At 34.5% G+C, this 12,902-nt stretch overlaps 2 protein-coding genes across 3 annotated transcripts; both read left to right on the top strand.

Moving 5' to 3' along the window:
• The first annotated feature begins 6,356 nt into the window (after window positions 1–6,356).
• LOC134254966 (uncharacterized) lies at window positions 6,357–6,920 on the top strand. Its single transcript, XM_062737501.1, has one exon. It carries the CDS (start codon window positions 6,357–6,359, stop codon window positions 6,918–6,920), a length of 564 nt encoding a protein of 187 aa, XP_062593485.1.
• Window positions 6,921–7,540: 620 nt separating this feature from the next.
• LOC134254963 (uncharacterized) lies at window positions 7,541–12,651 on the top strand. Of its 2 annotated transcripts, XM_062737496.1 has the most exons (2): window positions 7,541–8,392; window positions 10,547–12,651. In XM_062737496.1, exons 1-2 carry the CDS (start codon window positions 7,999–8,001, stop codon window positions 11,524–11,526), a joined length of 1,374 nt encoding a protein of 457 aa, XP_062593480.1. In that variant the 5' UTR covers window positions 7,541–7,998; the 3' UTR covers window positions 11,527–12,651. The 2 variants fall into 2 exon arrangements, with proteins under 2 accessions (XP_062593480.1, XP_062593481.1); XM_062737497.1 differs by having other exon boundaries at window positions 7,541–12,651.
• Window positions 12,652–12,902: the final 251 nt, after the last annotated feature.

The raw sequence follows: 12,902 nt of genomic DNA, 5'->3' as shown, positions 1-12,902 counted from the left end.
TCATCAGTAGGGGTACCCGGAGCAGTCTCGAAATCAGATATTGAAAATGTGTAACACCAACGTTCTAACTCTTCGTGGACCCATAATAAGAGCGAAAATAATTTTGTTTATGTGTATAAATTTTAAGCTGTAATTCAAATTCATGTTGTGCAAATTTGTTAGAATTAAGCGCGGTAGAGAAATCTGCAAAGAACGAAAAAATGGATTTTGACGTCAAGGGCGGAGCAGCGAACATACATGAAATTTTGTGAAGCGCAATGTAGAACTCTTTTGCAGACTCAACGACCTGCTAAAACAATAATGAGAAAAAATGTGTAAGGGTTTATTATTTCATTGGTATACATTTTTTCTTACAATTAATTCAACCAGAGTAAAATCAAAAGCTTCGGACGACCATAAGTTATTATGTAGGGTATCAATGTCGTTACGTTATTAATATCGTTGACCTGTGTTGCATAAATCGGCACTGCATGATTTTAAGTGATCTTTTTCCACAAATGAAAATTTTACACTCAGGTAGCAAAAGCGTACATTTTAAAGGAATAGTTAAAGAAAAGAGACTGTTTGATTTTTGTACTTGTATTGTAATGTAATCACAAAGAAGGAAAAGTATACATGCTTCCTGATCGGTTTACATGCGAAACCATCTCCGGCTGACGTGACGTTAAATGACGTAGCAATGCTGCTCCAGGTCGATAGACATATGCATGTTTATCATTTCATCGAAACTTTTTTTTATTACCATAGGAATTAGAAATTTTGCATAAGTGTTTTATTCGTTCTTTATAAAATGTCCATGAAATTTCATGAAAGTATCTCCGTCCTTTATGGAGTAAATGTAATTGTCTCAATAATTTCCGAACAGCCCTCGTATTAGAAAATTGATGTTCATTTTAATCTAACAATAGATACCAATGTTTATTAACATGATATGAAATTAGAAGTGATTTATGGAGCTTTGTATTGACAGGAAAATTGTTATACATTTTGCTTCGTAAAGTGATCGAAGTAAATAAAAGAAATTAAAGTACATTATATATATATACCGGTCGCGGTAGCCTAGTGGTAGAGCGTTCGCTTCGTGATCGGGAGGCCCGGGTTCGATTCTCGTTCGCGGCGCCGCGTCATACCTAAGACGTAAACAAAGGTAGTGACTGTTCCTTCGCCAAGCGCTCGGCACTAGAAGTGAAAGTCACGGGTCTTTCGGATATGACCTTAAAAACGTAGGTCCCGTGTCACGGTAGGCGCTGGCACGATAAAGACCCCTCACTGCTCAATGGCCCTGAGTGCCGAGTATAAGTCTAAATTTGAAGCCCTTCACCGGCATACGGTGACGTCTCCATATGAGTGAAAAATTCTCAAGAGGGACGTTAAACAATACACAATCAATCAATCAATCATTATATATATAAAAATTGTGGAATTTCTTCAAAAGCCTGGATACCTAAGATTTTTATTTTAAAATGTGTTAATTGATCAAATTTGAATTGGAAAATGCATAGCAGGTGTTTTTATTCGCAATTCCTGAAAATATATTTGAGATTAACTTATTATCTCTATATAATATTACCTTGAAAGATGAAGTTTAAAGAATTATTATGGGTAAAAAACACGTTACTTTGAAAATTCAGAGACATTTTTGTGAGCATTTTAAATAAGTCAATGCTTGATTTTCAGAACCTGAGGATCGGAATACCTTAATAAGGATGGTTTCAGGGAGGCAGCATTTTTCACATCGTAGAAGGTTTACGCTTTCTTTATATTCTAGAAATTTATTATTTGAATCATTTTCAATAAAAAAAGGCATATATATATATATATATATATATATATATATATATATATATATATATATATATATATATATATATATATATATATATATATATACTAATCTAGGCCTCCATTTTTTGTTTGTATCATCTCTCCTTAAATCGATAAAGTTTTTCAAAATGTCAAAGCTTTCGATAAAGTTTTTTCAAAGTGTCAAAGCTTTTGATAAAGTTTTTCAAATTGTCAAAGTTTTAAATAAAGTGTTAAAGTTTTCAAAAAAGTGTCATAGCTTTCAATGAAGTTTTTCAAAGTGTCAAACTTATAACTATAGTCAACTTTAGTTTTTGTAAGGAAATATTTGGTATTTACATTACATTTATTCAAAATTTAGGTTGCCAGTATTTTGCTAATGTTTCGGCATTCATATCGTCTGAGCTGTTGTATACTTGCAATCAAAGCTGTGATACAGCTTTTGCAACCAAAATTTATAGAGGAGGGATCAAACTACAAAAGATATGAGAGTGTTGTGTACAAGGATTGTCCCAAAAAGTCGTAGACAGGAAAACCAGTTTAGTTTCTCTGCTAATTAAATTTCTTTTCTTATCATAGCAAAGAGTAACATTTTATGATCCTGTATTTTAAGTTTTATATGATGATATCACACTTAATGAGAAAATTATGTTAAATAGAGCAATCATGCAATTGTACATCGGCGCACGAAAGCAAGTATATTTTACGTCTCTTATAACGTCTTGATCTCTTTTACTGCTACGAACACGTCTGTTAACATCCCAATATTATTTAAGTGAAAAACACAAACGCATCTGTTAAGATCCCAATATTATTCAAGTGAAAAACCACTCTTGACTAAGGGACTTATTTAAATTCACTGCTGTCCTTTTTTTTAGAAGATTCAAATTTCAGTCGAAATTTAGTTGAAAAGATCACCTTCCATTTTAGGCAGCAGAAAATACACATTGTTTGACGTCGTTCGTGGCCTAGAACATTCCCAATGTCGCGTTTAACAAACAGTACTCTAGCTACTTCTTACAGCTGTACATGCGGTAACTATTTTCGGTGCGCCGATACGCGTTTGATGACGTCATATTCATCAAACTCAATTCCAACAACAATTTGACAATCCTGGCAGTAATCGTCTGTTTCTAATGCTATGAATATGAAAATTTGACATGTTATTAAGATTTTGATTCTTGTTTCATTGATTTAGATTAGAGTTTAATATTTTACATAGTATCAAAGAAATAAAAGCAATTGTAACAGTTATATGCGAAAATTATTCGTAGACACGCCATATCGAGTATCGACCGTCATATAAATTGTCCCAATAGAATTAATATGAAAAATGTATTCTTAAGAATTTACAATTGTAAAGAATATTGAATATATTATGTCCATGCAAAATTTGGTTAGTATTGGTTGCATGTTAAAAAAGTTATAAATATTGTCTACGACTTTTGGGACAACCCTCGTATACAGTATTTCTGAAGTATTGAGAGGAGTTGCAAGTATGTTTTTTAAATACCTTCCCAACCTTTAAATGTTAGACTTAAGTTAAGTTAATGAGAACATTTGTTTATAGATATCTTTATGTACAAAAATGATTAATATTTGTAGATTCTATGAATGATCGCAGAACTTGTAACAATTTACAATGACTATCAAAAATATCTTAAATTAAACTTTGTATGCTATTGAACTATTGATTTGGAAGTGATCACAATACTGCATGTCTGTGCTAAAATCCCTTGATTGCTACATCACGTGACAAGTCTAAATAGAAATCTAACTCTCCTTAATATGTAGTTATTTACAAAATTATATTTGGAAGATATGTGACGTAATCAAAATACCCTGGATAAGAATTTCTGATTTTGCTCTTCACGTAAAAACTCAAAGTGCAATGATTCCTAGAATAACACAAGAAATGAAGTACTTCATAAACCTGATTAATTAGCATCAAAATGAAAAGGTTCAGGTCTCCATATTTTGTAGGAAATTGTAATTGGATATAATGAAGTTTCCTTGCCCACTGTTGGACATAATATACTCTCAAATTCCACATTTTTAAAATCTCCGAAACTAGTGGGATTATTAAGTTTGTAATTAATTTTAATTCGGTTCGAATCTAAATCTATAATAAACTGAAAAAAGAATTTAAATTGGTTTTCTGCTATGTATGCCGTACTCAATATAAAGTGCCCCTTCCTTGTACCATTTTTCCAAACATAAAAGTGAAATCTGCTGTCTGTTAAAATATTGTATTGGAACGACACTTGAATAAAAAATGTTTCCTTTTCATTTCTTAACGCCGTCTTTTTTGATAACAAATGATATGGAGCTAATCCCACTTCAAACAAATTTTTTTCCTGTTTATCAATAAATGTCGAATTTTTTTGAAATGTTACAACTCCTTCATATTGCAGGATAGATCTACCAAATCCAGTACTTTTATGAATGGCTAAATCAGCAAAAGAATTTCTAAACTGGTATTCAATATCATAATTTGCAATGGCTTTCCCATCTGGAGATACGAAGATTTCTTTGTGAACTTGATTAAACACTTTGATGTCATCATAAAAGGTCATAACTGATTTTGCAAAGAAGGCATCCGCCAACTGAGCAATCATTGTGTACAATTTCAAATCTAACACAGGAACACTAGCTAATGGTGTACATATAAGCTTAGTTGATTGAAAGAATACATTTAGTTTATTTCCACTGGAGTATTCAAATGATAATATCCCTCGAAAATAAGCTTTTCTCCCCCGTAAACTTACTATCCGCTTCGACAAAAAATTGGTTTTATTTTGTACGATCAAACATATTCTATTACTTTCGCAATATTTTGCAGAGACAGATAAATCATATAAAACATTGGTCTTGTCATATTTTAGAATCCCGTTGTTCTTAAAGCCAACTTGCAATATCGTTACATTATCAGTATTCTCCGAATTTTCCAAATCTTCAATTTCTATCCCTACCCGAACAATGTCCATGAAATCTCCATCCAATATGACTGTACTCATGTCATTTGCACGTTTCCTAAGAAATACACCATTTGGGAGTGATTCCAAATAGGTTCCTTCAAATTGAAATTCATCTAAAAATGGAAAACAAAATTCATTAAAACCAGAAAAATTTACAAATTTTAATTGTACATTAATTTAATATCTACCCTGTTATTTGTTTTTGAAGTAGAGTATATACAATGCATAATATGTATGACGAAGGTTCAATAAATTGTATTAAACATAAAAATATATATAAATGACAAATATATCTGTGATCGATCGCTCCTTTTCTATTTCTAAATGTGGAGAAGTATTGAAATTGAAAATTCTTCCCATAATAAAATACACGCTAAATAAAAAAAAACATTCTAGAATATCAATATGGTAACTTAAACGATAAAAAGGTTGAGGGACACAGATCCGATCACGGTCAAAATTGGATAGTGAAAGTTAAAAAAAATCAAATATTTTTTTAAGTTTAGAAAAACAAAACCCACCAAACAAGAATGCCATTCATGCAATTTTAAGCGATAATAATATGTTCAGCGATGATGATGATAAATGTGTGATTTTAATCAAAATCAATATTCTTCAGAATTAGTGCCGAGTGACGATATTGACTTATATTTAGACAGACAGTTGTATTGTAAAAAAACTTTCCAATAAGGGAAGAGACATAAAGTTGAATTTTTTCCCTTCAATGTATGACTGTAAGGAAACAGCAATGAATATGATATCAAATAAGCCTCTGGTCTAGACGGAATACTAAATAAATTTTATCAGTGTTTTTGGGACCTATTATCTTCTTTTCTTTAAATGTAAAAGGAAATTTTATTGAAATAAAAATAGACTTTTCTCAAAGACTCACAATTATTTCCCTTATACACAAGAAAGGAGAAAATAACCTTTTAAAAAACTATAGACGAATTAGTCCTACTAATTATAACACAGAATATAAAATCATCGCCTTTAGTTTTACAGTAGTCATGCAAATAGAATATGAACAACTAATTTATACCAAAGGCTGACTTATATGAATGAATGCTCGTTTAATACAAAATTTTTCGCTCATTATGAAAGATATAATTTTCAAAACAGTCCTTTGCCTTTCCTAATACATGTACACAGAACCAAGCTGATGTCTTTTCTGAACATTAACACGCAAGATAATAACAGTCTTTCTAATCTGTTCGACTGCTTTCCTTGTTAAAAATCTGGCATTTTTTGAATTACTTTCTGAAATCTAGCTGATTTTAAAAATTTGAAACACTTAAAATGTAATTTTAACAAACTAATTTTTTCAACTTACAACATTATTGTAAATAATGACATCCAATGATCACGTGATATTTAGATAGCGACGGTTAAACGAACTTTGTAAACAAGGAGGAATTTTGTTGACTTACTGGAGTGGAACGTATAATTGAAGTGAAGAAAACGAAACTGACGGTGTACTTTCTTTTTCATGAACTGAAGTAAGCAAGAAAGTAAGTTCAATTAGTTTTGTGTGTGTTTTCCCAGGACAAGGCAGGCTCCGTCCATTTCGAGGAAATGACGACTGAAGTTTTTGTGATAGGACATTCATATATTCGTCGTTTGAGGGATTATAGCTGCACATCTGCCGAGATGTATAACCTTAAATTGGATCCGGACTATTTTAAGGTGAATTTCTTAGCACGAGGAGGTTTAACTTTTACACGACTTTCTCGATGCCCAGAATTTATGAATTTTACAAAACCTCCACAAGTATGCTTCGTCCAGATGGGAGAAAATGACTTATGCCAAACAAAACCAAGAAAGGTGTGCACAGACATTATTTCATATGCACAGTATCTACGGGATGGTGTAGGTGTACGGACGGTCATCATAGGTCAATTGCTGAGACGACAACCCTGGGCATCCTCTCCCTCATACAATGCTGACGTCATAGATGCAAACAACCTCCTGCGGACTGAAATTAAGAAGCTTGAGGGTATCCATTTCTGGTCGCATCGTGGTTTTTGGGCGGACCTGTCCTACCTGGGAAAAGATGGGGTGCATATTGATGCAAATTCGACTCACATGAAAAAATATCTGCACAGTATCAGGATAGCTGTCCTTCGGCACTCCAGATAAGCATGTCACTTTATTACACTTCTAAAATTAGTGCAATCAGTTGTAAATAATGCACTTAGTATGTTGCATACCTGCTGAAAACTCTAAGTCTAACATTTCTTTTTGGAATTATTAAATAGTAACTGTTATTGTTAAGCATTCTAGTTGTTTTGTTATAATAAGGCAAAATGAACATGGTATTGCAAGATGCTTACTAGGATAATATGTCCTGTCATAATAATTAACAGTTGATTTATTAATAATATGGTCATCTAACCATATTACTTATACATGTATCAATTGCTATCACACGCAGAGTAGTGTGTTTGTTTTCATATTCTAATTAAGTATATCTTATTACTTCCATGCAGAATAGTGTGTTGTGTTCGTATGTTTTTTGTTACTCACTCGCAGAGTAGTGTGTTTGTTTTCACACGCAGGAAAGTATGTTGGGTTAGTTCACACGCAGTGTAGTGTACTTATTTTCACACGCAGAGTAGTGTGTTTTGTTAATCACACGCAGAGTAGTGTGTTTTGTTAATCACACGCAGAGTAGTGTGTTTTGTTAATCACACACAGAGTAGTGTGTTTTGTTAATCACACACAGAGTAGTGTGTTTTGTTAATCACACACAGAGTAGTGTGTTTTGTTGGTCACACGCAGTGTAGTGTGCTTTGTCAGTCACAAGCAGAGTAGTGTGCTTGTTAGTGGCACGCAGAGTAGTGCGTAACTGTTTATTTTATTTCCACACAAACGGTGTGTTCATTATTTGTCACAAACTTAAAAGGCAATTGTTCCTTTAAGTACATGCAGAGTAGTGTGCTTAAGAGAGTAAAGTCCCAGCTTGTGGTCAACCATCACCTTGACATTTCAGGCCTACTGGCATTTAGCAAGATGTACTTAACACATCATTAGTCAAGTACCCTTGTTACATATATTGTATAGAATATTATAGTATACTTTATGATACTTTTGAATACTTGGTTAATCTGACACACTGGGTACACTTCATAAGTTCATATTTTTGCATATGTACTGGGTTTTACCAGACTGTGATATAGATATAGGATATATATTTTCTGTTTGTTAATACAGTAGGATGTCTTGTAGACGCAGAAACATGCCAAGACGCAAGAGGGGGCAAGACTCAATGGACAATTTGGACCAACCTGGAACATCAAAGACAGTGTCTGGTACAAAAAGAGCCAAAACTTTAACGACTGAGCCCATTGACTATGCCAGGCTGGCACAAGAAATCGTGAAAATACAACAATCAACCAATTCTGAGGTGTCATCGCCTTCCTTAGCCGGAGAAAATGAGCCCGCTAAGACACTGTCCAAGAGCATGGTTCAGTCCAATACACAACCTAAGGGGTCAGGCTTGCCAGAGACACAGTCCCAGTTACCAGAACAGTCATCTTCTTCTCAACAAGGGAACGAGTCACCATCCACAATAGAAACAGTTGTTTCTCAGTTGTTGAGTTCTAGTGCAGGTGAGCCAGTAGGCACAAAATCCATGAATACAGACAATATAATTTCTGTAACAGAGGGAATTCCTCTTGGTGCGACAGTATCTTCAAAAATTAAATCAAAAGTTTGGGCTAATGAATTTTTTGATCTACGATTACTGCTGTCGCGTCAGGAGGAAGACCCTCTTATGCTGTCCATTTCTCCGGGGGTTATTAATGTACAGCATACCTTAAAGCCAAAAACCCCCATGTCAATCAACCAGTGGACTGACGCCTTTCTGATTTTTATCAGTATCAGAATTCAGAAGAACTCATCAGAGGCTCCCCACCTGCTGAAATACATGAGCTTTATCAGAGAAATGCATAAGCTTTATGGTGATGCAGCCTGGAGGGCATATGATGAGTCCTTCAGAAAATTGAGGGAGTCGGTCGACCTCGCATGGCAAAAGCCAGTAGAAGAACTGAGAGGAAAATGTATTGCTCAGGCCATAAAACCCAATTATAATGCGCTGCCCTTTCGTGGCAAACAAGCGGGAAGAGTCCGCTTCTGCTTTGCTTTTAACCGGGGGGAAAAATGCAAAAACACCCCATGTCAATTTTCTCACACATGTCAATCATGTAGGGGACAACACCCACAGTACAAGTGTACTTCACCACCCCAAGGAGTTCAAGAAAACAGAACTACCAACCCCAGTAAGACCAAACATTTTAAATAAAGAATTAGATGGATATGATCCAGATCTAAAAGCTTACTTGGTAAATGGGTTTACACATGGGTTCTCTCTAGGTTGTATTACCACTCCTTCAGCCCCCTTGTCAAAAAATCACAGCTCAGCTTTAAAACATGAGGAAATCATAGATAATCACATTACAAAGAGTCTACAGCTTAAACGCATTTCAGGCCCCTTTCCAGACCCACCATTTGATCCTTTTGTTTCTTCCCCACTAGGAGTAGTACCAAAATCTGAGCAGGGAAAATTCAGGATTATTCATGATTTATCTCACCCGAAAGACAATTCTGTTAATGTGAACATACCCAGGGAAAACTCAGCAGTACAATATGATACCGTTGACTGGATAATTCAGCTAATTCAGAAAAATGGCAAGAACTGCTTGATGGCAAAAACTGATATAGAAGATGCTTTTAGAATAATCCCAGTTAATCCATCTGACTATCATTTATTAGGTTTTTCTTGGAAAAATAAGTTTTATTTCGATAGATGTCTACCGATGGGAGCAAGTAGTTCGTGCCAGATTTTTGAACAGTTAAGTGTAGCCTTGCAGTGGATTATGCAGTCAAGGTACATGGCAGGGGGTATGTCCCACATTCTAGATGATTTTTTCTTTATTGGCCCAGCTGATTCTCCTAGCTGCGAAAAAGATCTAACAAACTTCCTCTACTTATGTAGGAAAATTGGGGTTCCTATCAAAATGTCAAAAACACAAACTCCGACCACAATTATTACAATCTATGGCATTGAGATAGATTCTACTAGAATGGAAGCGCGTCTTCCCTTTGACAAAATTCGGAAAGTAAAGCAAAAGCTTTTAGATATGCTGGAAAAAACCCAAACAAATCTACGCGATCTTCAAGCCCTAATCGGGTTACTGAACTTTGCATGTTCTGTTATTGTTCCTGGGCGTGCTTTCTTGAGACGTTTGATCGATTTGACCTGCGGTGTAAAACATCCTAATGACTTGATTGAACTCCCTCATGAAACAAAAGCTGACATAGAAACATGGCTAACATTTCTAGACACGTTTAATGGAAAATCTGTTTTCTTGTCAGAAAAATGGTTTTCCTCAGACCACCTCACATTATACACAGACGCTTCTGGGTCCATGGGGTTTGCAGCCATTTTAGACTCCCAGTGGTTTGTTTCTCATTGGCAAGATAATATGGGGGAATATCAAATTGCAATTAAAGAACTTTTCCCAATAGTTTTGGCCATTGAAATTTGGGGCAAAGAGATGGAAAATAAAAGGGTACTCTTTATGTCAGATAACATGGCGGTGGTACAAGTTATAAATAAGCAAACTGCCAAAGAAAAAATCCTCATGAAATTGATACGTCGCCTTGTGTTGGCAACCTTAAAATGGAACATACACTTTAGGGCAAAACATATACCAGGAAAACACAATGTTGCAGCTGACCGCTTATCTCGATTCCAATTTCAGGCAGCCTTCCAGTTCATGCCTCGGTTAAATCGACAGCCAACACACATTCCACAGGCCTCTTTGAAAATCTGAATCCGCAAGCATGCCAACTTCTAGCAGCTGCTTTATCGAATAGTACAAAAGCCTCTTACAAAAGAACATGGGACATGTTTTTCTTAGAATATCCTACAATCAATTCCCTTCCTATTACTGCTACAGTTTTATCAAATTTTATAGCACAACTTTTTTCAAAGGGGTATTCCCCTAGCAGTATATCTTCACATGTATCAGCAATTAGCTATGTACACAAGATTCTGTCTGTCCCAGACCCTGCTGAGGCATTTTTAGTTAGAAAAATTCTCCAAGGATGCTATCATTCTGCACCAAACAAAGATTCAAGATTGCCAATTACTGCCCCCATTTTGTTAAAATTAGTAAAAGGTCTCAGTTCATCAGTACAAAATTTATATACCAGGATCCTACTCAAGTCCGTTTTCCTTTTAGCGTTTAATGCATTCTTGCGTTTAGGGGAAATTGTTATCAAATCAAAAAATGAACAATCCAAAGTCATTCAGCGAGACGATGTGACTTTTCAATTTCAACATAAAACACCTTGTGCAGTCACAATAGTATTGAAGAACTTCAAAACAAATAAAACAAATGATCTTTTTCAAATTAACCTTGAGGCTTCAGGCAACGAAGATATGTGCCCAGTTCAATCACTGTGGCTCTACCTAAAAACATTTTCTCATGAATCGGGTCCCTTATTTCAATTTGTGGGGGGGGAACCAGTCACATATGCATTTGTAACCAAAAACTTACAAAATACAATCCGTTTTATTGGCCTAAACCCAGCTCTTTATAAAGGGCATAGTTTCAGAATAGGGGCAGCTACACACGCAGCACATTTAGGCTATTCTGAAAATTGCATACAGAAAATGGGCAGATGGAAATCTGATGCTGTTCGTAGATATATACGCTTGCAAAGCTTTACAGTTTAAATTCCAACCTCTGGTTATCTCCTTATAAAATACCGTGTCAATTAACTGTGCCATATTCTTGTGTTCATATACAGGTCAGAAGTCAACTGCTGTTTCTATGAGTATTTTTATTAGTCCCTTGGTGCAAAGTATCACAGGTCAGAAGTTAACTGCTGTGTATTCCCTAGTCCCATTTTTTTTATTTAACCAAAACACAGGACAGAAGTTAACTGCTGTATATTATATTCTAGTCCCTTTCCATTATAACCTTTGCACACAGGTCAGCAGTCAACTGCTGTGTACAGTGTTGCTCACTACCTTTACATGTAGTTGTGTACATAGTATTACTGTTATTGCTTTTATTTTTGAATACAGGTCTTAACCAAAAAGTCTTACTTAAAATGTATTTAATGTCACTGTTTAATTTTATTGTTATGTATGACTTATTTTGCATAATAATGCGCCTACTGGTTCTTCATTTCACATGGTCATGTGCAATGTTTTCAAGACATTTTTGTTCTATGAAATTAGAAAACGTGTTGCTACTTCCTTGTGTGGGGGTTGCAAACATTCTGTTTGCCTTTGGTGGCTGCTCTTTTTGTTTGTTTGTATGTATCAAAATATCATTTTTGGATAGTTTGGTGAAAAGTTTTATGTTGTATTTTATTTTGTCAAAGTTCTGTAAAGTTATGTAGCAGGGGAGATCACTTTGTCATATTCAGGGATTTTATAAAAGCAACTTGTGATGTCAGTATTGTCTGGATCTACCCTTAGATTATTTTTGTTATTATTATATAAAATGTTAATATTTTATGTATTGTCATCTAATAAATGACAATATTCACACAATACATCTGTTATGTTATATTTGGATGGTTGATCGGTAGGATATGGAACTTTGTCAGATCACCAATATTACATAATACAATATTATTGTAAATAATGACATTTATGTAATTTGTGAGATGTTTGCACATTTTCTTGCATTGGTTATTAATGTAATGCTAGGTTTTTCAAGCTTTTGGTGTTTTTAGCTAGATCCTAAAGTTAAAGAGCAATCATCCAATCATATCGCTAGGTCGTATCACGTGATATTTAGATAGCGACAGTTAATTGAACTTTGTAAACAAGGAGGAATTTTGTTGACTTACCCACCCTCCTTCCCCATCTTTCACCTGTATATCTGTTAGCAGCATTGATAAAATTTTTATGAATGTATATATAGATAAGTAAAGTATGGATTACATACATGGACTGGCTGCTCTTTTTGTTTGTTTGTATGTATCAAAATATCATTTTTGGATAGTTTGGTGAAAAGTTTTATGTTGTATTTTATTTTGTCAAAGTTCTGTAAAGTTATGTAGCAGGGGAGATCACTTTGTCATATTCAGGGATTT

The sequence above is a fragment of the Saccostrea cucullata genome, unplaced genomic scaffold (genome assembly GCF_032062105.1).
Source record: "Saccostrea cucullata isolate Sc308-1 unplaced genomic scaffold, CSIRO_AGI_Scuc_v1 ctg1599, whole genome shotgun sequence".
Classification (NCBI taxonomy): Eukaryota; Metazoa; Mollusca; class Bivalvia; order Ostreida; family Ostreidae; genus Saccostrea; species Saccostrea cuccullata.
Note: the sequence above shows the minus strand (reverse complement) of the source record. Positions and strands in the feature narration are given on the sequence as shown.

Bases quoted from the DNA above. Each gene is read 5' to 3' on its own strand.
- LOC134254966 (XM_062737501.1), top strand. From the start codon at position 6,357: ATGACGACTGAAGTTTTTGTGATAGGACATTCATATATTCGTCGTTTG.
- LOC134254963 (XM_062737496.1), top strand. From the start codon at position 7,999: ATGTCTTGTAGACGCAGAAACATGCCAAGACGCAAGAGGGGGCAAGAC. The intron at 8,393-10,546 runs GTGAGCCAGTAG...TTCCAATTTCAG, and splicing joins GTTGTTGAGTTCTAGTGCAG to GCAGCCTTCCAGTTCATGCC.